Source organism: Salarias fasciatus, chromosome 18 (genome assembly GCF_902148845.1).
Source record: "Salarias fasciatus chromosome 18, fSalaFa1.1, whole genome shotgun sequence".
Taxonomy (NCBI): domain Eukaryota; kingdom Metazoa; phylum Chordata; class Actinopteri; order Blenniiformes; family Blenniidae; genus Salarias; species Salarias fasciatus.
In genome coordinates this window covers 27,098,118-27,125,760 of record NC_043762.1, presented here as the reverse complement: position 1 = coordinate 27,125,760, position 27,643 = coordinate 27,098,118, and the positions used below count along the sequence as shown (strand labels likewise).

The 27,643-nt window shown below is 44.5% G+C and overlaps 2 protein-coding genes across 4 annotated transcripts; both read left to right on the top strand.

Annotated features, from left to right (window-relative positions):
• Positions 1 to 12: 12 nt before the first annotated feature.
• LOC115405620 (alanine aminotransferase 2-like) lies at positions 13 to 19,758 on the top strand. Of its 2 annotated transcripts, XM_030115245.1 has the most exons (13): positions 13 to 116; positions 2,305 to 2,385; positions 5,916 to 6,102; positions 12,477 to 12,566; positions 12,712 to 12,820; positions 12,901 to 13,034; positions 13,809 to 14,052; positions 15,657 to 15,736; positions 15,836 to 15,972; positions 16,048 to 16,222; positions 16,322 to 16,477; positions 17,440 to 17,552; positions 19,316 to 19,758. In XM_030115245.1, the coding sequence occupies exons 1-13, from the start codon at positions 82 to 84 to the stop codon at positions 19,404 to 19,406; spliced, it is 1,632 nt and encodes a 543-aa protein (XP_029971105.1). In that variant the 5' UTR covers positions 13 to 81; the 3' UTR covers positions 19,407 to 19,758. The 2 variants fall into 2 exon arrangements, with proteins under 2 accessions (XP_029971105.1, XP_029971106.1); XM_030115246.1 differs by lacking the exon at positions 2,305 to 2,385 and having other exon boundaries at positions 45 to 116; positions 19,316 to 19,450.
• fuz (fuzzy planar cell polarity protein) lies at positions 32 to 2,383 on the top strand. 2 transcript variants are annotated; one of them, XM_030115248.1, is made up of 2 exons: positions 32 to 116; positions 276 to 2,383. In XM_030115248.1, exon 2 carries the CDS (start codon positions 390 to 392, stop codon positions 1,524 to 1,526), a length of 1,137 nt encoding a protein of 378 aa, XP_029971108.1. In that variant the 5' UTR covers positions 32 to 116; positions 276 to 389; the 3' UTR covers positions 1,527 to 2,383. The 2 variants fall into 2 exon arrangements, with proteins under 2 accessions (XP_029971108.1, XP_029971107.1); XM_030115247.1 differs by lacking the exon at positions 32 to 116 and having other exon boundaries at positions 127 to 2,383.
• Positions 19,759 to 27,643: the final 7,885 nt, after the last annotated feature.

The following is a 27,643-nucleotide window of genomic DNA, read 5'->3' as shown; positions in this document are numbered from 1 at the left end:
TAGCGGAGCCCGGCAGGCGGCAGCGACGAGAGCTGAACCGAGGCCGTCCCGCCCGACCAGCCGGATGAAGCCGCCCTCAAGATGAACCATGGGACAGCGTTACTGTGGAAACGACGGTAACTTGTTTTGTTAACCTTCCCGTGGTAGTCTGGCACGCGGCCGCGGTGTATTCACGCGCTGCGGCCGCCATAGCGCTGATGTGCGGCTGATTTATGTGATGCTGATGCAACATCGCGCGCCTCGGTCTCCTGTTATCGTCCGTGATGATGCTCCAGGACGGATCCACGCAGCTCCTCTGCCTCACGGCCAGCAGCGGGGTCCCGCTCTTCACCCGGGGCGCCTCCCGCCAGCTGCCCTTCTCCGTCATCGGCTCCCTGAACGGCGTGCACATGTTCGGAGGAGGGCAGGGGGCCGTGCTGTCCTCCTGCGAGACGGAGGCCGGGGGCGGCGTGGTGTGGAGGGTCTTCCAGGACAGCGTGATGCTCATCGCGGTGAGCAGGGGCGGTGGTAAGGAGGAGCAGGTCCGGCTCCGACGCCTCCTGGAGAACGTGTGGAGCTGCATGGTGCTGGTTCTGGGCCAGGACGAGCTGGTCCACGTGAAAAACGTGGAGAGGCTGAAGAAGGAGCTGCGATCCTGCTTCTCCCTCATCGATCTGCTGCTGGAGGAGAAGCTGGAGGGCATCCTGGGCAGTCTGACCCACTGTGCTGACTCACTGCTGCCCCCGAACGCCTCTGTCCTCCAGGAGACCGTGGACGGCTTTGCCCGGGCCGCGGACAGCGAGTTCGGCTGCCTGATCGTCCACGGCCGGATTGCCTCCGCCACCGAGAAGTGGTGGCGTCTGGCCCCGCAGGAGGTCATCCTGCTCTCGGCCTTCGTCCGGTCCCTGTCCAGCTCCGGCTCGGCGTCCTGTGACTACCCGGTGTTCCTCCCTCAGGGCAGCCCCACCGTCGCCCACCGGCTCCTCCGCTTCCAGCTGCTCCCGGGGGCGGATGTGTGCGTTCTGTGCGGGCCGACGCCCCCCCTCCATGAGGCAGAGGCCCAGCTGGTGGGCCGCTTTTGGTCGCCCCTGGTGGAGACCCTGAGGGAGTGCCTGGCCCTGGGAGAGCGATGCCTTCCCGGATCCGTGACCCTTCGGCCCGACGTGCTGGCCCTCCTGCTCATCAACCGAGAAACCCGCCGCTCCGTCTGCTGCGTGCAGATGTTCCCCCACCACCACACCCTCTCCAAAACCCGCCGCTGGGAGCTGCTCCGATCCTTCTACACCTTCAGCACCTCCCGCTACTTCAGCCAGGAGGAGGCGGCGTGCGGCCCTCCAGAGGAGCGGGCCCTGGTTGGAGACTTCCTCCAGGGATTCAGCCACCAGCCCCAGCAGTGCTACCTGGTCACTGAGGAGTGTAAAAGCTTCGGGCTGCAGACCCCTCAGCACCAGCTCTTCTTACTCAGCCCGCCAGATGTTCCCACCTTCGCTCTGCGGACAGTGGCAACACAGACTCTGGCTGATATCGTGGCTGCAACAGGGTTTTGACAGAATAATCTAGAATCCACCATGATGAAGAGAGGTGGTTTGTAATGTGAATTTAAAAGTAGAGCAGGGATGGACCACTATGTTCTTTACTGGGCGGGGGGGGGAACAGAGCTACTGTATTTAACATAAGAAGCAAATTATTCAGTCAAAACATTTCAACGGTAACTGCAGCTAAAAAGGATTTGAAACGTGGTTAATTCACCTGCCCTATTGCATCAGCTCTTTTTGGAAATTGGCACGTGGGTGTGTTTAAATGATCCCAACCAGATCTGAGAGTTGAAAGTGGAACCTGTCTGAGTTTCACCGTGTGTCCACGATATCAGAAAGAGAGCACTGATTGAACCTGCATGAATAAATCAGAGCTGCAATTTCACACAACTGCCGGGTTGTCGGGGATTGACCGGAAAGCTGCATGCTTGTGCAAGAAGTCTCAGGAAATACCAGAAATCAACACACGGGTGGCTTTTCTAACCCTTGTTGAGGTTTGCATTAGACATAATGATTCGTCAGAAAGATGCTGCATTGAATTGACCTGTGTGGGATTCAGTGCTTCCTGTTTCCCATAAAAGGATATGAATTGATCAAACTACAGTAATGCACAATTCGGCTCTCGGATTAAAAAAGCTGAGACCCGTGAAGAAAACGCTATTTGCTGAAAACAGTGTGTTTACTGAGACAAATACACTTTGACTGAAGCATCTTTGGACGTCACCACTATGTTTGATTTATATATCATATGCATTTCAAATTAAAATCATCTCTTTCTTATTACGGACAGAGACATTGATAAAGATCTGCAGGTGGCGCCTTCTCAGCCCAAGAGCAGACGGTTGGATCCCGCAAGTCCCAGACTTGACAGGTAGTAGTAGTTCTGTACTTTAATCTCAAGGTTGATAGAAATGATTTTAATCTGTATAAGAGGGGGAGGAAAAAGCTTTTGCTGCCCCTCATGAACTGAATCAAACTGTAAAAATCTGAAAAGATGAATATAATCAGTTATCATTGATAAGTTTTGTATGTTGGGGACTAAAGTTTGCACAGTTAATGTTATTTTATTTCTGTAAAACTGACAAAAAAATACCAAAAAGCATTGAAAATGTGACACCGAAGTGCTTTAATCTGTGCTGCAGTGAAGAGATAAGTTGCTGCTGTCGACCTGTTCTGGCTTCAAGGCCGTTCCTCTGTCAGTGTCGTCAGGGTTAGTTAACCTGACGTTGAATTCAGACCGTAATGTGACGAGGACACACTGGACGTTCTGCTGTTTGTATCATTTTGGTTTAAATATGTTGGAATGTTTGATTTTTAATATAGTTGATTTTTTTTTTCTTCTGCTGAACCATTTTGTGTCATGGAGTGTTTTATTTGCGTTGCCCCCCCCTGCTGATATGATAAGACCTCATTAGGTCCACTTACTCAATGGTTTGGTGACTCATTGCGTAACGGCACAGTGTGCAGCTATAAATGGGACCAATCGTATCACCTGCTGTCCCATTCTCACTGTCACTCCCTCTGCAAGCTCAGGGGTTTGATTGAGGCGGTTTCAGCTGAAGACATCAGCATGAGCTAACTATTATTCTGTGATGATGTCTGACATTTCTGCTTCAGTCATTCAAAACATTTTCATCATCATGATATAAATGTGCAGTATTGAAATCAAAAGGTTTATGCTCCAGAAATTCAAAATGACGGATTTAAATGTATAAGAAAACTGGAAAAATGTGATTAATTCACGAAAAATGAACAATTGCCATATAAAAAATTAATTATCCATTGATTCAGAATATGCTGTTATTTAGAACAACAAATCTCAAGGCATGGAGATCTTTAACAAATGAGCATTGAGCACATCTGCCTTTATAGAGATACTGAGAATCAGTGCCAATGTTCAACTTATACCATGCAGCCTTCTGTAGAATGGTTAAATTCCGAGGACAGACGAGATGCACCAGTAAGTCACTGCTGCTCACATACTGCACAAGAAGTCACATAACCTCGAGGTGCAGTATGCACGATTCCAGTAATGCGTATTGTTCAGCTGTTGGAATTGGGACGACATACAGTCAGTAACTCCTAAGATCTTCACTTGAGAACAGACTGGATTATTTAATAACCTCGAATATTGAAAAATCATTTTAAGAGACTGTTTTAGGTTTAATTTAAAGGTGCAGTCTTTAGGTTTCAAGTGATGGCACTCTTGCACATTTGTTATCGCTGGTGTTTGCTTCAGTTTCAGTTGTTATTTGTGAAGATCTTCAGCTGTTATGTTTGTTTTATCACCTGTCAAGTGACCCCAGGAAGACTAGCAACCACCACGGTGGAAGCTAACAGGGATCCCTAAACAACATTAAACAATTAACAATAAACAAGTGTTGGCGCCTCCTGATGGGTGGAGGTGCAGAATATACTCTAGAAACAGTAACTTTACCCTTATAGATGTCAGTGGTACTGGAAGACTCGTTTAGATTCTTATGTTCTCACAAGTTAAAGACAGTATGTAAGATTGATCCATCCATCCATCCATCCATCCATCCCATTTATCCAGCCCAGGTTTGCTTTGAAATACATCTTACAATGAGCGAAGGCTCATCTTGAGTTCATCCACCCATAATATACCAATATTTTCACCTTCTGCTCCAGCTTTTTTCTCTTTCTTTCTTTCTTTTTTTTATGTTATGTTTTGTTGTTGGACTGATAACAGACAAAAAGCTTTAATGACTCAATGCACCACCTTGTGGTGGGAAATGGTACTTCAAGATAAGGTATCTGGACTATATGTCACATCTATTCAAAAATTCGACCACAAAAAAAAAAAACTTTTTAAAAAATCACCGGAACTGTTTAGCTGTATGTTGGTGTCACCACCAAAGGCAGAAATCGGGAAGCAATGAGCAAAACATTTTCTCAAGAGCAAATGTTCACGTACGTGTGGCGAGGCCTCTGGTTTCCACCCACTGGCATTACAATGGTGGCACTGTGGCAGAGGCCACAGGCGCCATTGTTAGAAGTCGTTTCAGCCAATGGACAGTCTCCTCTTTGAGGATGCCAAGGAATCAGAAACTCAAAACGTCTTCCCTCTATTTGACCCCATCATGCAATCTGCAGAAAAAAAGTTAAAAGAGAGAGAGGTTTGCTCAATGCATCCACTTTAATTTACATTCATCCTCCCCAAAGGCGGGAACTCCTTTGTCCCTCATGCCAGCCACTGAGCTGAGGGAGGAGGGGAAACAGGAGGAGGCAGCGGGATGGGAGCCAGCCACATTCCAACAAGCTTTCTCTCTCACTGAACTTTATTTGAGTGGTTTGATATAATCCCAGACTTTCAAAGACATTCTATTTCAGATGTCAAACAGCCCAATTTCATCTTCAGTGGGCCGGGCCAGTAAAATAGTGCCAACCTTCAAATTTAAACTGAAGTTTTTCTTTGTTGTGGTCCAGAGTACTCATGATGAAAATGCCTATATTTTCACAAAACCAAGCTACTACTGCAGAAAATCTCTACATGAAGCCAATTTTAAAGATACTTTCTAGTACAAAATACAGTAAAATGTCCCCACAGCCTACAGGCTTTGTACCTGACATTCTAAATTTTAATCTAATCCAAAAAGTTCAGAGCACTTTCTGTGAGTGCAGTTAATTTTTAAATGCTTGACAAGATAAGATAAGATAAGATAAAACAAAACTTTATTGATCAAAGGATGGGGAAATGTCACTGTTACAGCAGCCCAAAGAAGAAGTATCACACAGTACCAAACCCAGTGTGTTGGTGCCATTTATTCTGTTGATCAAGCAAAAAGTGGTTTATTCTAATTAAACACGTGTGGAAGTGTTTCTATTAGTCATGAACGAATAAAACTGGCTTTAATTCAAATGGCTCCACCTGAGAGCCGGGCCCCTCTGCACCGTCCCGGTGGTCTGCACCGGCAGTAACCGGAGAAGCGCGTTCGGCAGATGCCACCGGGAGGAGCCGGAGGCGCGGCGCGGGGCGGGGGCTCACCCGCAGAGGGGAGCGCAGCGCAGACCGGCTGCAGTGTTGCCATGTGAGCAGCCTTCCAGCCCTCTCCTCCATAAAAACTTCCCTCTGACGGGCTGTTCGTTCACACATGTGCGCGCCGCTCCGCTCCGCCCGCCTCCTCCTCCGCCGGAGGTCCAAAGGTTCGAGCGCCGCCTCGTTTTAGGAGCGCGGCGCGCCGCGTCTCCAGCACTCTGACTGAAGCAGCAGCAGCAGCATTCGAGGACGCTCTGGAACTTTTCTTTTTACTTTCCTGAACGACAAAGTTGAAGCATGTCGGCGACGCGGATGCAGCTGCTCTCGTCCGCGCTCCGCGGCGGAGCTCCCGCCGTGCGGCCGCTCACCTCTCCGTCCGCCTCCCCCTCTTCTCCCCCCGGCAGAGCCCTGTCCGGTCTGAGCGCGACCCGCCGGGGACTCCCCAAGGAGAAGATGACCGACAACGGGATGATGTCCCGCGCCAAGGTGCTGACCATCGACAACATGAACCCCACCGTGAAGAAGGTGGAGTACGCGGTGCGCGGGCCCATCGTGCAGCGCGCCGTGGAGCTGGAGCGGGAGCTGTCTGAGGTGGGTACCCGGCCCCGGTGCACCGGCCCTGCGCAGGGGCTTTCTTTATTTATCACCCTCAAAACGTCTAATCTGACCCCAAAACATCAGCAAACTAAATAAAATGGAGAGAAAACCTTTGACGTTTTGGCCCAATGATCAGTCTCTCCCTTTTAAATGAAAATGTAAAACTTTTGTGGCATTTCGGGGGGGGGGGGGGGGGGGGGGGGGGGGGGGTGTTTACATGACAATAGAACCCAGAGCAACTAAAAAAGCAACTTTTGTCATTCTGCCCCCAAGGGAGAACTTTGTTGAACATCTCTGCTGCTACTCATCAGCAGTATTAAATGGTTTTTCTGCAGATGTAGGAGATTAAGAGTGTTTCCCTCCAGAGCATCACGGCTCCCAGTCCAGATTCTCCTGGACTGGGTAGTTTTATAGTTTAGAGTTACTTTATAATCGCAGTCCAACTTCTTCATCTGTCCTGACTGACATCCTGTACTTGAAATTAATATTGATATTTTATTGTTCTCTGCATATGGTTTCAATAATAAAAATGAACAGCGCCCACTAGAGGCCCAACATTCTAACCACATTGTTTACAACATTTCTGCCATTTCCGTTTACTTCATATTCACTCTTCAGTTCACTCCAGCAGTTGTCTTATTTATTCACTTCTGTGCTTTGTCCTGTATTGAGAAGTTCCTAGATTCTGGACTGACTCACCACACCACCTAGTGGCTGAAAACAATATTGCAAGCCCAGACAACCTGAGGTTAGTGGGGCAACTTTAGTGTTCAATTTCCTGCAGATGTCTTACAAATGGTTGAAGTATAAGAAAGTACACACCCTGCTTTTTGAAATGGACAGGTTGACATATTTTTTTTTCTATTAAACTTGGCAAAATAAGCTAAAGAAGGAAAACCCCGGGTCAGGTTGGTGAAGTGTAGTTGTTGGTAGCTTGTCTCATCCTGTTCAATCCTGTCAATCCAGCTACGGTCTGTCCAGTAAGAAGATTGACAAACAATGGTGCTCTAGGTCTTGGTAAAATGACTGGAACATGATAAAATAAAATGATTCAAACACAAACTTAGCATCTCATGTTTGGTTTCGAGCGTAGTTAAGCTTAGTTGTAATGGTTGCGACAGTTGGCATTGTACCGCCGTGTTCGATCCGTTTCTGCCACAGTGCTGGAAGCATCTTTTCATTTGGTTCAGGATGAACCAGATGATGGAGACTTGCCACGTCTCCTGCTGTACGAGAGTAAACTGACGTTTTGTGTTTGCACTGGGTTTGCGTGGTGCGCCGCTACAGCGACCAGCCTGATCTCACTTCTAATCTCAGATGTGGTTTTTTTTTCTTTTTTTTTAGCAATTAACTTGTTGACGGTTGCCTCTGTTTGAATTTTGCTGTGTGACGCAAACCCGAGCTGCCAGCCGACGGCGGCGTGTGAGCCCTGTGACGCAGCCGACGCTGCAGTGCGTTTCACTGAGCTAAGGCTTTTATTTATGGTCGCACTGATAATTACACTTTCCAGTGTTTACCCCGGTCTCACTTGCAGCTTTACAGACCTCCCAGTTGCACAGTGTCGTCCAAGAAAAAGGCTGAAACACAGCCTGTTGTGTGAGTTCAGTGATTTCTGCGCCGGCTCATGTCAGGTGGTTCTGATCCTGAATGGTGAACGCAGTGAGAAGTCCACACTCAGAGTTAGTAAAAAATTAGATCAGGACCGCTCAAGATGAAATCAGACTGTAACCCCTGAACTGAAATGTGTCGGAGACCCCGCCTCTCACAGGATTCGCACTGTTACTGGTTGCTAAGAATTAAATATTTGTTGGAGTTCCAATAAAGAGTGTTGGTTCCTGCGGCTTCAGTTTCCATCACTGCTCTTTGGACAGACTTGATACTGAAGTGTTTTTATTGTGTTGTGCTACATGGATGAGTTAGAAAACCCACCCCACATTCTCGGTGTTCATATCCTGAAGTCAATAAAATGAAGAAGTAAATGACATGTCGGTTTTTCTGTGGTTGTGTATACCCCCCTGAGGCTGTGCTCATTAAAAGATCAATTACTCTAAATCAAATAGCTTGTGGTTTGATGGTGGTGAAAGGAATACATCGGTTTTTTTGTGAGTTTCAGACATAAAGGACAGTTTATTCGACTCACTACAGGCTGGCTCTTCTTGGCTACCTTTCTAACTTCAAGTGAGAAGCATAGAAAATTCGTTGAAATTCCATAAAACTGTGATTACTGTGTGTTCTCTTGGTTTTTAATATTACGTAATTTGGTCAAAGCCTGGAAAAACACTGTATATTGCAGTTATAAGATAGTCTATCTGTGGCTTCTCTGACTGCGGACAGCAAGATAAGCTCCATAAAAGTATATATTAAGAGGTTTGAGCTGTTTACACACCGGTCTCTCAAAGTCCATCAGTAAGTTACTAATTGAGCAGTTCGACCGTGTTAAACATTGATCATGTCATCATGTTCCAGTGTGGTTGATTTCTAACTTTCACCAAAACCCCACATCCGTTCGCTGTTCTTTGACCCACTTTGTGATTCTGATCCCCAGCTGTTTGAGGAATGATGGCCAGCGAGAGACGGGAGTCCGTAATCTGGACCAGACGTGCTTATTTACTTCACCGTTTGACGTCTGGAAGCAGGGACCTCGTAACTGGAGACCTTAGTGTGCGAGTTGCGATTTTCCTTCGGCGTCGGATTCTTTTTAGCTCATCGACTCGGTCATACGCTCTCACGCTCTTCATGGTGATGTGGCAACCGGCTGCTTGTGTACCGAGTGCAGTCTGCTGTTAAAGACGGGCGCCCATCGAGTGCCCTGCGTCAGAAAGGATGAGCTTCCCATCAGGCTCTGGTACACATGGTGGAAAGGAGCAGCCGCCAAACATCTCAGATCCTGTTGAGTCCAGAAGAAGCTTCTTCTGGTTGATTTAGTTTTGTTTAAACAACTTTTTTTTTTTTCATTTTGACATTGCGATTACAATGTTTTTTGTGGTCCCACCGACGTGTTCAGCAGAGAAACAGATGCAGGTGGAGCCTGCAGCTCCAGGCTGGCGTGAGCTTCCTCCTCCATCCACACAGAGCCAAACACACACCGGCTCCAGCCTCCACGTTCTCATCAGTCTGAGGGTGAAGAATAGAAAATAGCTTCCATGTTCTTCCAATTCACAGTGCTCTTTCTCTTGCCCCTAATTTACAGTACCTCTGACTGGGCTGGGTTTTTGTTTTTATTTTTGTTCTCATTCACTTCACATTATCTCGCATTTAGAAGCTTTTCTTGGTTATTTTCACCTTGGTTTTTGTGCTCGTCATGTTGTTGTTGCAGTAATGATACATTTGCACTCTACAGTAAAAGTATTATACCAATTGAAGTTTCCCACATTGCAACATTACAACTGTAAATGTGTTTTATTGGAAGTTTATGTACTCGAGCAACACAACTTGAAGCGGAAGAAGAGTGATGCACGATTTTCTGTCTTCTTTCTTGATTGAAAAGTGAAAAGTATTCCTCCCCCCAAGTAAAACCTTTGGTGAATCGCCTTCAGATGGCTTCACAGCTCTTTTGAAGTTTGTCTCGACCAGCTTTGTCTCTTCTTCTTAGAAAAACATCTCAAGCTCAGTCAGAATAGATGTAGAGCATCTGAACAGACATTTTCAAGCCATTCCAGTCATGGATTTAACTGCATTCCTCTCCCATCAGCTCTGAGCAGCCTCCCAGTATGATGCTGCCGCCGCCGTGCTCCACAGTGGGGATGGTGCGTTCAGGGAGAGGCACTGGCCTCTCAGCTGCTCCTCTGATCAAAGCTCTTCTCACCTGCCTGTCGCTTCAGGTGGACGGCCACGTCTTGTTAGGTTTGCAGTTATGCCACTGCTCTTTTCATTTTCCGATGACAGATTGCATGATTCTCCGTGAGATGCTCAGCGTTTGAAATGTTTTCTCTTATAGCTCAGCTCTAGTGGGTCCTGTTGATGGTTTTTGTGAAATAACTACACACACATGCAGAGAACAATACACTATAAACATTAACAATCAGAATAAACTGACGTTTGTCTGGACAGACGATGAAGTTGGATTTATATTCCAGGTGACGCGCAACTACATTTTCAGTGGCTGCGAGCTCCAAACGGATTTCCAAATCACAACAGAATTTTTCCCTTTGCACTTGAAAACGACTTTAAACTTCACAACTCTCTCCCTGACCTGCCAGTTGGGCTCCTTGGTCTTCGTGATGCTGTTCTCTAATCTGTTTGCTCAGATCAGATCTCTCACAACTGAACTCTGTTTACAAACTGGGTGACTTCCGGAGACACTTGGTTCCACTGGATTTTACTCACAGGTGTCGGAGTAAAGGGCGGTGAATGAAACACCACCGGATTAGGCAGCCGTCATGTTGATATAACGATACATGTGTGATGTATTGTGCAGACTTAATGGAAAATCCCCTCTAACTGCCACGGAGCTGGTAGGTTTTGTGCTCTGGGAGGAGTGTCTTCACTCGCCGCACTGTTGACCTGGAGCCAGACTTATATAAAAGTCCAGCTCGTCTGCCAGGAGGCTGGAACAGCACGACCTCCAGTCGCTGTGGATGAGTCCATCGTGGCACTCTGGTGACTTCAAAAAACTTTGATTTGTTTTCAACTGGCTCCCCACACACACACACACACACACACACACACACACACACACACACACACACACACACACACACACACTGCTTTATTCCCCTCTCTATTCAGAGGACAGTTCATGGGGTGGGTGTTGGATTACGTTGGGAAAGTGCTCGCTGTGGTATTCTCGTCTTTTGTTCGGGGGTCACACAATGGGCCGGGACGGCTCGCTCTCCTCTCCGCTGCAGGTTTTCACCAGATTCAGGACGCTCCCAGTCAAAGCAGTCCCCGGTTTCTAAACCTCGACGCAGTCGGCGCTGTTCACGGCCACACTTTGACCCGCTGATTAAAGCCCGGCATGTGGTTTTTACACAGCGCCCTTTGTTTTGTCTAATGAGCAGCTTGCTGGCAGTGATCAAGGAGGGGAACAGGGTCTGTTAGGAGCTAAAGAATCCAGCATCAAATCCCAGGTTTTACCCTCCGGTCTCAGATCTGACTTCTTGGTTAATCTTCTTGTAAAGAAGCAGAGAACAAAAAAAAAAAAAAAGAGAGAGAAGAAGACTGACTGTGGATCAGGAGGTCAGCCTGTTTCAGAGCACCTTGATCCAGAGGGGCGTTATCCGTCCTCCGCCGCCTGACTGGCTCAGCTGGAGAGACGCCTCACCCGTCGGCCAATGAGACGCTCGGGCTTCCTCCCGTCTCGCCGTACTCGCACAGAGAAAACAAGGCTGTTTTCTGGGTTTTCTGCAACGTCACGCTGCGGCCCGAACATCTGGTGTTCAGTGTGCGTCTGCCTCAGATAATCCTGCTCAAATATGACTTTTTACCCCGAGAACAGTCAACAGATCCCCTCACGCACACCGGCCGGCCGCTGCGCGATGTATGTCACTGTGTCTGTGTGTTACCGGGTGATAATGTATACACACACACACACACACACACACATCCACAATTTGTTGACTGTCCAAGGCTGGGAAAGTTCTCCCAGTACTTTTTATCTGCTGGCTTTCTCCTCCTCCTCCTCCTCCTCCTTCATAAACTGGCGTCTGATGTTTACGTAACACTTCCTAATGCGTGGCAGTTTTGAAATGTAATTCAGTCCTCGTGTGTGTGTGTGTGTGTGTGTGAGAGTGTGTGTAATACAGTAGAAGTAAACCATGCCGAGTAACCTCACACAACCTCTCTGCTTCGGGTGAGAGAAACTCCTTCAGTTCTGTTTTTATGTTGATTTATCAGCAAACATGTGTCTCAATTACCTGATCAGTGAAATAAAGTCATTTTTATATCTTTTTTTGTCCCGTTTAGACATTTTCAAGTGAAGCTGGTCTGTTTACTGGACGGCGGTGTCAGATTCCAGTGCACACGCAACTTTTTGAAACATCTATTATAACATCTAAAACCTCTGAAAGGCAGCGAGCGAGTAACCCGAGCAGACGCGACACATTTAGTTTAGAAGCTTTCAAACCGTTGGATTATTTCTCTCATTCAACTCATCTAGAAGTGTGTTTCCATGCGAGTTTGTCCAAGTTACAGAGAAACTCTATAGCCGGGCTGGAGTCCCCAGAGGAACCTCATGGGAGGTCACTTAGCTCTCAGGTCGCGTGGGGTCAGTTGGGGGTTGTTGGTAGACTGTGTGTGAGTGTGTGTGTGTGTGTGTGTGTGTGTGTGAATGAGACACATGAAGCCCCTCTGGACGGCCGCCCGTCCCTTTAAGACGCGGCACTCTGTGTTCTCCGTGCGTTTCTGGACATTGTGTGTATATTTGGCAGGGAATGAAGAAACCCTTCGCAGAGGTCATCAAGGCCAACATCGGGGACGCGCACGCCATGGGCCAGCAGCCAATCACCTTCTTCAGACAGGTGGGCTCCTCGACCTCCCCTGCTAAATATAGCCCGCCCTCCGTGGCGCCCCGGTTTGAAGGCGATTGGCTGAACGAGCTGTGTTTCCTCCCGTGTGTGTGTGTGTGTGTGTGTGTGTGTGTGTGTGTGTGTGTGTGGTCCTCAGGTGCTGGCTCTGTGCTCCTACCCCGAGCTCCTGAGCGACAGCACGTTCCCCGAGGACGCTAAAAGTAGAGCGTGCCGCATTCTGCAGTCCTGTGGAGGATTCAGCATGGGTGAGCCCGCCGGGTTTTCACCGCTCGCTCGTTGTCACCTGCCCCGCCTCTAACGCCGCCTCGCTGTGGCTCCGCCGCAGGCTCCTACAGCGCCAGCCAGGGCATCGACTCGGTGCGGCAGGACGTGGCCCAGTACATCCAGCGGCGGGACGGAGGCGTGCCCTGCGACCCCGACAACATCTACCTGACCACCGGGGCGAGCGACGGCATCGTGGTACGAGCCGGCCACCCCCGATCAGCTCCACGCTCGTTTTCTGTAAACCAGCTGCACGTCCTCGGCGTTTGCAGTGGCGGCGATCTCCGGGCTCCGGCCTGTCTGATTGCGACGCCCACGGAGGATTTGTGCAGAGCTTTATGACAACACGTTCATGTATTCAGAGGGATTTCTAAAACCTGCACAGCAGGACCGGACTCGCTGGATCCTGGAAACCTGGGCTGCTTTATCAGGCTTTCCTCTGTGGCCACATTTACCTTTAGATTCAGGTGTGTTGAAGCTGGAACAGTCTAATCCGTTTCAGTTCAGGGGCCACTTGCAGCCTACTTGCAGGTTTTGGCCCTCAAGCCTTATGTTGCGCCCCCATGCATGACAGAAGTTTTCCAGATTAGGGTTAGAAATTTCAGTTCAGGCATATTATGCATGTGACTGCACATTCTCTGCTCCTTTATGACCCTAATATCCTATTTTTATCCATCTAAATTCAATTTCAGGGCCATAATTGATCTGACTGGTTAAATTTTAGAATAAATTCCAACATTTTACTCCTGTTTTAGAGCAAAAAAGTGTGATTACAGACAGAAAAAAATTCATATTTCTGTACTTTTTACACAATTTGTGATGAAATATGTGTAATTTATATTGAATTGTCTTTAAAGAAATATATATTGATGAATAAATGTTGGAAAAGGCCAAAAATGACAAAGATTTTGTCCCTCAGGTCGTGTTTTCTGTTTTTTTTTTTTTCTCACGTCAATCCCGTGTCCGTCTCAGACCATGCTGAAGCTGCTGGTGTGCGGCGAGGGCACGAGCCGTGCGGGCGTGATGATCTCCATCCCGCAGTACCCGCTGTACTCGGCGGCGCTGGCCGAGCTGGGCGCCGTGCAGATCAACTACTACCTGAACGAGGAGGCGTGCTGGAGCCTGGACATCCCGGAGCTGCAGCGCGCCGTGAACGAGGCCCGGCGCTACTGCAACCCCCGGGCCCTGTGCATCATCAACCCCGGAAACCCCACAGGTAGGTGCAGGGAAAAAAACAAGAAGCACAACTGATTCATGTGTTTTCTCAGTTCTATCTGTGCCTGAGTATCTCCGTGACAGATGCTCCATTAAATTATTCAGCCGTCGAGCCTGAAAGTTTAATCGTATTAGCCTCTTCACAGATGGTTCGCTTCATCAGTCTTCTGATTATTAAACCTTTAAAGGGACAATAGGTATATATTCTTTAGTTTAATGGGATTAGGAAGTGAAATCTGTCTTCAGGATGCTTAATATATAGCTTCATATATCTATCTACTCAACCCCGTCCACAGAAAACAGCAACATTTATTATCTGTGGTTACATGGACCGTAAGTAATCGGATTACTCTCTGATCTGATGAGAATCTCACCACTTTGTGTGAAGAGATCAGCCATCACTTAAATCGAACTGTAATGCCTTTAGAGTGCTTTAATAATGGGGCAGCAGCAGGTTCCAACACACACAGACAGAAGTCTGGAAGAGTGTGTGAATGAAACAGTTTGAAGGCAGACAGGTGAAGACATGAATCCAGTGGGAGATTTGAGTTTTTAAGTCCTTAAATTTTATTTGAACTCTACACCACAACAAAGAAAAACTTGACATTTTAAATTTAAGGATTATTATAACATTATTTTACTGGTTCACTCAAGATGAAATTGTGCTTTTTGTGCCCTAAAATGTAATCTAGCTAAAATCTAAAATGAGTTGGACATCCCTGATTTGGAGTTTTATAAATTAGCTATTATCTAAATTTGAGTGATTACGTGAAGTTTTCAGCTAAAATTACAGAAATGAGTCATGAACTTCCTGCTTCTATTAGATGCGAAGGTTTTTATTGAAAAAAAAACACTTCTACCATGAGTCAAAGAAACTATTGATACAAAACCTTTAAAGCAGTTCAGCACACCCTGAACACGGTGGTGATCAAACACAGCAGTGAACCGTAGATACAAGATGATGAAAGGAAGGAGAGTTTGATGAGATACAGTGAGAATGATTTGTGTTATAAGATAACAATTTATGTAAAACTGGTGTTTTAGAAGGAATAAAACATTAAAATAGCTTGTAGAATTAGAAGTAGAAGTGCTTCATGTGAAATTATCATTTCTGGTGCCGCTCGGATTATTTCAGTTTCTTCCAAAGTTATAATTTTAAACTGAAGACATGAAACTGACGCCTGGTGAGAAAAAATCAGTTTGAATTAATTAATATGACAAAAATATATTGACAGGAAAAAATTTTACAGTGACAGTTTATCTTTGATAGAACCTGCTTTTGGTATGGCGAGTTGACACAACAAACAATCCAGTCTAGATAGTCTGTGGTGGATTCTTGTTTTATAAGAAATAAACCGAAACATTTATAGAATTGAGTGTATTTTAAGGTTTCATGCTGTTGAGTCGACTCAGAAATAAAAATGACGTAGCGGTGTTTATACTGAAACGTCCTTTAAAACTTTAGAGATTTTAGTTGTGAAGATTTGAGTAAATAATCTCTTTGTATGGCTCTCTCGCACAAACACACTGCGGCCACTAGATGGCAGCAGCACAGCTCCTCTGACCCTCTCTTCCTCCTCCTCCTCCTCCTCCTCCTCCTCTCAGGTCAGGTGCAGAGCAGGCAGTGCATCGAGGATGTGATCCGGTTCGCGGCCAAGGAGCGTCTCTTCCTGATGGCGGACGAGGTGACTGTACCGACACGTCCTCCATCAGCAGCCCTCCTCTTCCTCCTCTTCCTCCTCTTCCTCCTCTCATCTCTCCGCTGTCCGTCCCCCCCCCCCCAGGTGTACCAGGACAACGTTTACGCCGACGGCTGCCAGTTCCACTCCTTCAAGAAGGTGCTGTTCGAGATGGGGCCTGAGTACTCGGAGACGGTGGAGCTGGCCTCCTTCCACTCCACCTCCAAGTGCTACATGGGAGAGTGAGTGTCCGACCGGCCAGACCGGCCCCGGGCGGGGTCACGACTCGGCCTCACCCGGCTCGGCTTTCCCCTCAGGTGTGGCTTCCGCGGAGGCTACATGGAGATCATCAACATGGACGACGACGTGAAAGCTCAGCTCACCAAGCTGGTGTCGGTCCGGCTGTGCCCCCCCGTGCCCGGACAGGCCCTCATGGACCTGGTGGTGAACCCGCCGCAGCCCGGCGAGCCCTCCTACAACAACTTCATCAAGGTACCCGGGAGGAAATGCCGCGCCGCGGCGTGATGAAACCCTCTCTGCTTCTTGAGTGTCTCTTTATTCGTGATCTCTTCTTCCGGTGCTCGTTTCCAGGAACGCACAGCCACGTTAAGTGCCTTGGCGGAAAAGGCCAAACTCACCGAGCAGGTCCTGAACACGGTGGAGGGCATCAGCTGCAACCCGGTGCAGGGCGCCATGTACTCCTTCCCTCGCATCACCATCCCGGAGAAGGCCGTCCAGGAGGCCGCGGTCAGTCCTCAGCCGCTGGCGCTGTCTGAACAAAACTCTATTTGTTCAGCATTTTTACAGCGTTTGTTGAATTCAGCAGGCGAACTGGCTGAGCATGTAATACCGGTTTGTACCACTAGGTGGTGTATTGAGTCAGTCTATGATGGGGGGGGTTAATGAATTTTCCTGAAGGCGCTAAGACTCAAATTAACTTTCACGTGTGTTTCTGTATGTCTGTACAAGTTTAGGAGCCTTTATTTGGTGTAAAACGAGAAAAAGCAGAAGGTCGCACAGCTCTTTGGGATTGATTGTCCCTTCACCTCCTGTTCATAATTTGCGAAGGATTTAGAGAATGTCCATTGATATCTATACATGGCTCCCTAACAGCAGCCGGCGACCGGGCCGTGGAGCCGGGCTCGCCGTATCGTGCTTCTGCCAGCCCGCCGGCTAAAGAGAACAAATGATTTCCGATGCCTTGTGTTGTGACTTCTGTCCCACGGCTCAGCGCTCCGGAGGAATTTGAGGGTTGTGGGGGAGTATCAGGGGGGTCTGCTGAGGATGTGATCAGAGCGGAGCTGACCCGGCGACACCGGATCAATCCCGCTCCTCCTCCACTCCAGCCACTTCAAAAACCATTTCCAAATCTTGCGCGCGAGCTTTTGATCAGAGGGGAAATTAAGTTTGCTCCGGATTAATTTGACCTCCAATCAATACTCATCTGTTCCTGTTTTATTTACACAAACCCTTCTGTCATCTCTGTCTGCTGCTCATACACCTCTCTCAAGGACGCCGGGGCTTCAGTAAATATGCAAGAGATGAAGGAGGACAGTAGAATTGTTTCCATGAATAGGCAGGATTAATTTATCAGCACTGTAGCCAATAAATTGAAGCGGTTTTCGAGAAGCTGCTACAAGAAAAAAAAACGTCCTGAGCACATTTTTCTACTCTAAAATCTCTCTTATTTTCTTTCTTTCGTCTGTTAGGAAAAAGGACAGGCGCCCGATATGTTTTACTGCATGAAGATGCTGGAGGAGACGGGGATCTGCCTCGTACCCGGGAGCGGCTTCGGACAGAAAGATGGAACTTATCACTTCAGGTACCGAACGCTCTGGTTTGTCTCATATATCTGCAGGAACAGACCCAGCCTGACAAACATCCTTCAAACATCTGTCACTCTCAGGGAGCTCGGTCCTTTCAACGTAGCATAGAGCTAAAGAATGACTGGGGTCTTTTAATGCTGTTGAAGAGCCCAGTGCAATTTCAAAAAGTGAAAATTCTGATTCTGAAATCACATTTATCTGCTAAGTCTCAACTGTACATTTATCCTACATACTGCAAATCAGAGGAGCCGCAAAAAGACGCCCCGAGGGAAAATGGTAAACATTTAAAAAGTGCTGATTAACTGTGTTGTAATACCACTTTGTACCACAAGAGGGGGCGATGAGTGATTGGCTCAAATGATTAACCACTGAGAGACAAAGCAGGAAGGCACATTTATCTGAAATGGAGGAGCAAGATGAAAAGAGTCATTATTGGTAATATTGAATTTCTTGTTGTTTATCTTAAATGAATCGATCTCCAATAAAAAAAACACATTCATTCACATTAGAAGACACATTTTCCAGGATTTTTGTTTTTTTTTCTTATTGATGAACTGTCAGTGCTACACAACAACCTGAGTAACAGTGGCTACGTTTCTATTATTGCAGAACAAAAAAAAAAAGTCATACGACACTCATATGCTGTAGAAATTCAGTTAATTCAAATAATATAGGTTTTTTCTGTCACAGCTGTGTTGACATACAGTGACCTCTAGTGGTCCAACATGTTGTTTGCCAGTGGAGATTTTCATAATTATAAGAACTGCATGACAAGAAAAATAACTAAAAGATATAAAAATCACAATTGTATCTTGTTGTCTTGAAAATATGGTATATCTACAAATTCTGTCGTAAAATGTGGCTTTGAATTAAACCAAAAACAGAACTTGAATCATCTAACAGGGCGTCTTCTGGAAAGGCTTCTCACAAACCCTTTACATGCCATAAATTTACCTTCACAAGATCAAATCATCCAAATAAGTCAATAAAACTAACTTCTTCCCTGAAAGTACATGCAGGAAAAATGATTATTTAGTTCAGCTTTATTTGTAAAGCACATTTCATATCGGCAGGTTTTTGAATCAGTTCAACTCAATAAAGCATGATTAAAAAAATGTCTCTGTGTTTAAAAACAAGACAGAAAAAATTGCAAAATTAATTGAAATATTCTGAAGGAAGTTCATTCTTATTGAGGACATAGAATCAAATTTATGTGTTCTTATAAGGCAAGTAGCAAATGCATGAAGCAGCCAACAATGTATAGAAATGGTAAACAACAATTGGGAGAGAGTTGCATTTTTTTTATAATCAATCAATGAATATAATGATGATCCCAACCACTGCGCCTTTTTTAATAAGCAAACTGCAAAACTTGCTAAAAAACAAAAATCCTTTATTTTCAAGAAATGAGATTTATTTGTTATTGTAATAGTGGCAGCTGTTAATATGTTTTGAAATGATTTTTTTTTTAATATATTGCTCTTTAATTTAATAAGAATAATTTAATTTTCAGTTGCTTAATGAGGATCGCCTCATTAACCCTGAACTAACTTGACTTGATGATATTCTTCTGGTGTCGCTTCAGCATTAGTGTATTTTAGAGGCAACATGTTAGCATAAACTGTCTGCAGCACAAGATGAATGGATGAAAGTGGCCATGTTTACCTGAAAAACTGCATCGTTTTATCGTTTACAAAGGTTTTCTGAAAAGTTCGGGGAAGTGATCTGTATGAACGGTTTTCTTCTCCTCCCCCGTCAGGATGACGATCTTACCTCCCAAAGACAAGCTGCAGATCCTCCTGAACAACGTCAAAGAGTTTCACCAGAGGTTCACGCTGCAGTACTCCTAAAGCGAGCTCCTCCTCCTGCTCCTCTTCCTCCTCCTCCTCCTCCTCCTCCCCCTCCACCACACGGGAAAGTATCAGCCAATCAGAACCGTGCCTTTGCCGCGGCGGTCTCCTGGACGTCGGAGGACTTCTCACACGCGGTGGTGGCGACGCTCTGTTTTCAGTTTCGCCAACACCAAACCAAACTGGAACGGAAGTCAAGAAGAAGACAAGGAAAAACTCTCTCCCAGATGGTCTCAAAGCAAAAAGAAAAAAACCAGACGGTTTCCTGTGTTTCCTGTGCTGGTTTCCTCCCAGAGGATGTAAATACTGTAGGTCTGTGAACTATAGCTTAGCTTGAACGTAGCTTAGCGGTGCGAATGACGGAAAACCAGGCGACGCTGCTTATAAATTGCGAGTATGTGTATGACTTGTTGAAATATTGCATTCCTTGGGGCCGTACTTGACAGGAGCGAACTCTGAAGACGGCTCGTGCATGAGGATCGAGTTGGGAGGAAGTTTGTATAGTTAAAAAATACAGGTGTCTGTCAGTGCCGGGAAAGGTTTGGGGAGGGTTAACCTGAACGATATTGGGAATATGCTGTGACTCCAGGAAACCACACGATCCTACTGTCGACTGAACCTGTTTTACCAAATGAATCGAAGTGGATTCAGAAAACACTAAATGGTGTAAAACGACTCTTTGCACCACCTTGTGGCTGAAAGTGGTATTAGATGGAAACCTCGACCTGGGCTCGGAGTTCACTTTGCGTCAGTTTAATCAGGGTTTCAAGGTTGCTTCTCAATTTCACTTAACTTTTGGAATCGGGGACATCTGTACAGATGCATCTGGAATCAGAAATTTCACGGACATTGTGCTTTTCACAGTAATTTAACTGAAAGAGTAAGTATTGCTTGGTTTTTAGATGTATTTCACAAAACTTAAGTATTTTTTTAGTTATGAAAATCATGAGAAAATTCTGATTTTTTTATGGCAGTAAAATGTTTTTACCATTTTTTTAGTCTAACACTTTAACTACCAAGACTATTTTGTTTCTTTCTGTACTTAAAATATAGTCTGTTTATGATCGACAACTGTGCATTTTTTTTTTTTTATTTAAAATGAATTCCAGTTTCTAGGTTACATGGAGTTAAATCATGTGTTGAGCAGCATCTTTATTATTTTGACTTTGTATCACCAGAACAGTGTTTCTAATACTTCAATGACGATTAGTGTTTCTTGATTTTGTTTCTTTAATTAATAGGAAAAAAAACACATTTGAAGATGTGCCAAATCAATGGGTTTTATTTCACTACCCCAACTGTTCCCATCTTGTAATACCACATTTTACCACCAGATGGTGCATAGAGTCAGTTTACCACTAGTCTGTTCAATGAATTAAACGACTGCATTCAAACAAGCTCACCTGGAGTGTTGTGTGTTTGTGTCCTGCACGAAAAGAAACTGGCGTTGAAACACACAGACAGAAACATGTCATTGTAAATACCGACGCATAAAGTTCTCATGAACATTGTTGAACATTTCTGAAAGCTATCTTTGTCATTTCAGTGTGTCTCCATTACATGTGCCACCAATGTATTGACAAAAATGCTTCTTTTATGAAACCACAGTTTCATCCTTCACCGATTGATTGGAAAGGAAAATGTTGATTTCTCGGCGGTCAGAAGTGAAACTGTCCCGTCTGATAATCTCACTCCGTCGTTTCCGGCTCAAACGGCCGAAGAGGTTCGACAGCACAGCCGCTGTTATTGTCTCCATTAATCTGTCATCTGTTTTATCGCCTAGTTTGCAGTTTCCCAGCGAGTTGGGATGATGGATGGTGCCGCAGGTTTTGAAGCGTGCGTGTGTGTGTGTGTGTGTGTGTATGAGGAATGGAGTGAAAGAGTGTGTTTTAAAGTGAAGCTTGTAGTTTTTGAAGGGGTTTTCTGCTCTCTTCCTCTCCACTCGGCGGCGGCTGTCAGCTTTAATTATCTTTGACAAAGGGCCTCCTGAATCCTAATTATAGTGAGCTTTGTGTCTTCCTGGAGCCCTTCACCGTTCACTCCGGCTGCTTGACGCACTCACACGTTCCACTGCTCCTCGCCCAAAATTAATTGGGTGCTTTTGCGTTTTTTTCCCCCCTTTCATCTCCTGACATCTTTCGGGAATCAAAGGTCATCATTAGTCGGGGTGTGGATGTAGGGCGACGGAGCGACAGTCAGACATCTGCGCTGTCACGCCGGCCGTCCCTCCCGGACTGTGACGGGACACCGGTCTTTATTCGCTCTGCGCGGCCTCCAGCCAGAGCCGGAGAGCCGCCGGCCCAAGAAACGCCTCGTGGTGTTTGTGAAGTGACGGCTCCACCCTGTTCATCGTCAGCGTTGTGTCTTCACTGTGGCATTTAGCATGGAAATAAAAGGTGAGCTCCCAGTAAATGTCACAAAAATGCAGCTGAGAGAGATTCAATACTTCAACTTGTGATTACATTTTTTGATATAGAGATAAAATGTGTCATTTTTGGTGCAGTTTGTAAAGAATAGTAAAAAAAAATCACTCTAAAAGAGGAAATGCATGCTAACTACGTAGCTTGTAATAACATGTAGTTCCACAAGATGGTGTAGTGACAGAAGCTCTCCAGCATTCGGCCTATTGTCAATCAATCTGAGGTGTGAGAAACTTTAACAACTCTTTACATGATCAAAAAAGAGAAATAAGAGATCTCACAAAATAAGACAAGACACTCAATATTTTCTGATATTCAAAAATGACCTAAACCAAAGAAAAAGTAACAGAGTGCTGGCGTACCCAGTGTAATCACAATGTAATCCCATTTTCTACCATAAGATGGTGCAGTTAGTCAAGTTGGTGTTTGCATCTGTACTCAATAAAACTAAAAATGAGGGACCGTCGGCACTGAAGGAGCTTCATTTAAATTTAACGATTGTTGAAGGAGCTTTTTATTTGATCAAAGTTTTTACATGGGCTAGAATTCAAGATGAGGCTTTAGTTACCTTTATTCCCTGAAGTGATAATAAATAATTTATAACTAAATTTATTAAAAAAAAATAACAAAAGACCATAACATTTTTTTTTAAATAGTCAAGGATCTCGAATATGTCTATACTGTGCTAAAGTCCTGTAATACCGCTTTGTACCACTAGGTGGTGTGAGGAGTGACTGTCACCCAACACAAACAAATAAAACACTCAAGATCACTATTTTTCAGCATTCAGAATTAAAATAAAATGCCACAATATTTCAGGCATTTGTGTGGGTGTGTGATTTTTTTTTTTATGTTGGTAATTACAGGAACACAAAATCGCTAATCCTTGGATAAAAGGATTGTGACTTTTTTCATCACAAAATAAAAAATGACTCATATAATCGCTCTAGGATAGCTCCAGTGTTGTAGTGTCTGTCGTTCTGATGCAGTTGTACGCTCTTCAACAGGTATTATATTTACGATCACTAACAGAACCAAGCCAACATCTGGGCTGTCTGGGCCGAACCATGAAAGCTTCTTTTGGAAAAGGCTTTCTGATCGTCTTTCACCACTGAGTTGAAGGAAAAACACAATAAATAAGAAGATTTCAGGGTCCCTGTTGCAGAAGTCTTCCAAAACAAAAAATAAAATCCTCCAATGATCCCTCAAAATGCGAAAACTTTTATTCGCACAAACTTGTTTGCTTTTCAAGTTTTTAATTGGACTTTTTGGGAAAACTTAAAAAAGTCACGGGTTTTGGAATTCTTTGTGTCTTCAAATAATTTCACGTTTTTTTCTTTGTGTTGTCATTTTTATACTTGGATACTTTTCTACGGCAGACCTTCCAGCACATTGGTGGAATATCAAGAAGACCTCTGAACATGTTAAGTGCTAAAGCTGTGCTTTTCAGCTGGAAGCTAGCTGTTAGCATAATGTTAGCCTCGCACTTTTGTTTTACACTTAAATTTTATAAAGAATATAGACTTTCAAAATGTACAAAACATTTATTCTGGTTATTTCCTGAATTTTTTCAGGACAGATTAGCCATTTTCTGGGAAACAAGGTCATTTTGAAGACTGACTTAACAAGTTGATGCTAATTTAGCTAACTATGCTCATTGTCAAATGCACAATATATTATGAGGACCACAGTCATATATATATATATATATATATATGTATATGTATGTATATATATATATATATATATATATATATATATATATATATATATATATATATATATTTATTTTACAGCAGATTATAAATAAACAAAACAACAATATTAGGTTGTTTATTTATATTCTGCAGGTTTTCTTTGTCTGGCGCTGTCAGTTTTTTGTTGCAGTCCAGTGGATGGAGGTGTTGCGTGTGTTAAGTGTACAGGAGTCAGGCAACATCAGCTTCAATCAGCTGCTGCATTGTTCAGTTGGAGGCGAGTCATGCTGGTACTTAGCGACTGCAATCACTGCGTCAAACAGCGTGATTCTGGTGGAGTTGTGGCGTAATTGCAGATTTCAGTGAAAGGAGGAGATTTTTCTACGTCACACCCTTCCCGGGTTTTTCTGAATGTGAGTTGATTCGTGTTACAATGAGGGGAGGTGAGATTCCTCCTCTTCATAATGCCCTTGTTTTCTCCATGTGTATTTTTATTTAGACCTACAGTGACTTGAAGGTAAATAAAGAGAAAGAAAATATTTTCTAAAGTCAATATTCTGCAGATTTGATCGAGTCTGAATTTGAAGACAAAAAAGATATCTCACGAACTGCGAACAAACTTAGAAAATTCCCCAAAATTTACGAGGTGTAATAGAAAAAGACACAAATATTTCATCATGAAAAATTTTACATTTTTAAAGAAAACTAATAGTAACTTTTACATTTTCCTTGTTAGCTTTGATGCTAATGTTATTTTATCAATAAGGTAGCTAGCTTCAAGGCCAGCATAACTGATATATCAGTGTTGTGGTTTGTCTCTTTTAAAAACTCAAATCCCACGAAAAAAAAAAAAATCTTTGAGAAGACAAATTACAGTAGTTTTTTCTCAGATTTATCAGTTTGCCCTGTCTTGCCCACGGCCATGATTACATTTTCTGGTGGGCCTGATTTTGGACTGTCCTGCTGTAGCTACAGTCTCAGAGAGAAAAGTTGTCTCTTTAGTTTGTTTTGACTCAAAACACCATCTTGTGGTGAAAAGTGGTGTTGCAAGAAGGAGCAGTTGAGCTTGTGAGCTTTTAATGAAATAAATAGACAAATAAATTAAGATACGTTACAACTTATTTTATCATGCTTAATTATACAATCAGATAAGTGGTTATAGTATGTTAGTATAATATGAGAGAAATGTCTTTATGAAATATAATAGTTCCACGGGTTTGCATCAAAAAGTCTTGATGAATTTAATATTTATAATTTAATTAATGAAAACAGTTTTTATGAAAGTGAACTCAAGAACTCTTCAGTTAAATATAATCAATACCTTTTCATATAAAAACTACAGATGGCCCTGTTTAGATGGTTTGAATTTAATCGTGTTGATAGAATTGTTGATATTTGAATTTACTTCCTAGTGCTTTCAGATGATTTTTTAATGACTTTGATGTCCGTAGGACCAAGGTCATGATACGTTTCCCTATTTGTTTGTGTTCTGCAGAAACAGGAGCAGCATTGAGGCGTAATTCGCCGGCTGACGCCACGCTCTGAGGTGCAGATTTGCTGGGAGAGAAAAGCATATAAAGGGGTGAAAACAGAGAGAGGGACGGGGTGATGCAGAGATTGGGTGATAAATCTTGTTCTGATCAGGTTTCTCTGGTGCCCCTCGCACCTCAGTCTCTTTCTTGGGGTAATTAATCAATCCCAGACTGGGGCCATTGATCGGCCTCTTGTAGCCCTCGGTATGTTTACACTCCTCGATTGTATTTGCCACTAAGCCCCTCGCTGCCGCTCAATCTCATCGGCAGAAAATGTGACACTCCGCCCTCTGATGCCATCAGAGAAACAAAGCATCGATTGACATCTCGTTGAAAATCAATTTACCTTTTATTTTTTTTCTTCCCCCCTCTCGCTGTTGTTGCAAGAGGGATTTGGTTTTATCATAATCCTGGCCTGTAATCCTGTATTCCAGGATACGCAAAGTTTTAACTGCGGAGGAGGAAAGTGACTTTACAGTCAAGCAGAAAGTTGAAAATCTGCACGGCTGGAGTTAAAAAGTGGTCGAATTCACCATAGATCCAAAATGCTGCAACTCTGAAGTGACTCAAAAACGAAATCTGATCTCCGGTTTTAAGTTGAGAGGTCATTTTAAACCTGACGTCTCATTTTGATTAAAGACACACCGGAGAAGTTTCCTGTGTTTTCAACAACTGATTCGTTTCATTGAATGATCTGATCAGTTTGGTCTCGTGCAGATATCTGACATTTTGAAACTTTTCACATTTCATGCAATGTTGTTTTGTGTGACTCCTTATTTGTCACCGATGTAATATCGATAGACATATTAATCAGAAATCTTCACTTCATTGAGACGTATAATGTGGTTTATGTGTCTGAAACAGGATTATCTGACTTAAGACCACTGTAGAAAAGTAGAAACTGAGGCCTCAGTACATCTGCCTGTCTGTAGGGGGCAGTGCTGAGCACAGGGCTATTTTTCATCTTTTTGCAGTGAGAAGAAAAAAATTATTCTTTAGTTTGTTTTGTTTTTTTAGACTAAAGTGTTGTTCCGGGATTTTTTTTTTTTTTTTTTTTTTTTTTTTTTTTTTTTTTTAATATTCGTAATACTTCAGGATCATTACAAGCTAACTATCCTCTCAGATTTCTTGTAAACTTGAATAGAAAGGACCAAAACTGCTCATATTTCATCATTTCTAGTTGTAAGAAACAAACAATATTAATATACATTATTAAGTCTTCTACTTTCTGCTAGATGCCAAAAAAGTACAGTAAATATCACTTGATATTGTGTAAATCTGCCTGTCTCATGGGAATTTATTGCTGTATTTTCATCAAATTATCTCGTCATTCAGACAGTTACTGTTTTCTCTGGGACTAATAAAGTATTTAAATATTCATCCATCCATCTTATTTATGTTGTTTTGGTTGCCGGCGTGGTGATTTCCCCGCCGCGCTCCCACTCTGAATGCTTCATTGCTGCGCTGCAGGCGTGCGATTCGGCCTGAAGAGCTGCTTAACAGGAATATATCTCTGGCGCTAAACACTCTCCGGTTGTCAAACCCAAACACTCAAACATTCATAACAAGTTCAGGTGATCTTCGAGGGCGTTTCTGCCCTCAGTCTGGACTGCAGGTTTTGTCCTGTCTGCCAGGAAAAACAACCAGAATACTTTCAGTGGACAATATGCTGGATTTTATTAGATTTGAGGTGGAATGGAGAAAAGAGCTGAACTCACTGTGCAGAGTTTAGATATTTCACCAAGTAAAGGCACATCTGTGCGTTAGGCGGCAGTATTGAGATGCAACATTGATAAGTTGCGCTCTGTCGTCATACAGGGACATCTAGTGGTCAAAAATGGGATTTACCAGCTTCTTAATGTCAAACTAATAAAACATAGGCTGAAAAATGCAGTTTATATGTAAACATATAGTCCAGGAATTACGCTAATAATTTGTGTGAGGAAAGACGCACAGCCGAAGATGCTATTTGAGGATGTTCGTGATCAAACATGCTCTGGTGGTGCAGCGGTTAGCCCTCCTGCCTCACAGTAAGAATGCCATGGGTTTGATCTCAGTGTGAAGTTTGCATCTTCTCTCCAAACACATATATTTGAGGTTAACTGACGACTCAGACCTTCTCTTTACATAGGAGCATGCATGTAGAAAAGGCGCCATTTCTTGCTTGCGTTGAGGACCGTGGCGTGGCTCCACCGTGTTGACGAAGGCGTTTTTTTCCCCCGCAGATGAGTGTGCTGCAGGCGGTGAATGGCCTCTCTGTCGTGTGACCAGATCGCTCTCTCGCCTCCCGTGGGAGGATCGCCTCTCTACCGGGACCCGGGCCTCCGGAGACGGCCCCTCTCACCGGGACGCCGGCCGCGCTGCCTCCCACTCCGCAGATCCGAGCAGCTGGAGGCAAATGACGAGAACAAACAACAGAATCACACCTTAACGTTTTTTTTTTTGTTTTTTTGTTATTTTCAACCCCCCCTCTTCCTCCACTTGAATGAAAAGCGCCGCTCCGTCTTAAATACGGCACCGGAGCAGCTTTGAATGGGCGGTGTGGCATCGCACCGCGTTGCCCCCCCTGCTGGGCTCACGCTGACTTT

Excerpts from the sequence above, each read along its gene's own strand:
- LOC115405620 (XM_030115245.1), top strand. The coding sequence starts at position 82 with ATGAACCATGGGACAGCGTTACTGTGGAAACGACG. Across the intron at positions 14,053-15,656 it reads CAACCCCGGAAACCCCACAG|GTCAGGTGCAGAGCAGGCAG; the intron begins GTAGGTGCAGGG and ends TCCTCCTCTCAG. Across the intron at positions 17,553-19,315 it reads GATGGAACTTATCACTTCAG|GATGACGATCTTACCTCCCA; the intron begins GTACCGAACGCT and ends CTCCCCCGTCAG.
- fuz (XM_030115247.1), top strand. The coding sequence starts at position 264 with ATGATGCTCCAGGACGGATCCACGCAGCTCCTCTGCCTCACGGCCAGC.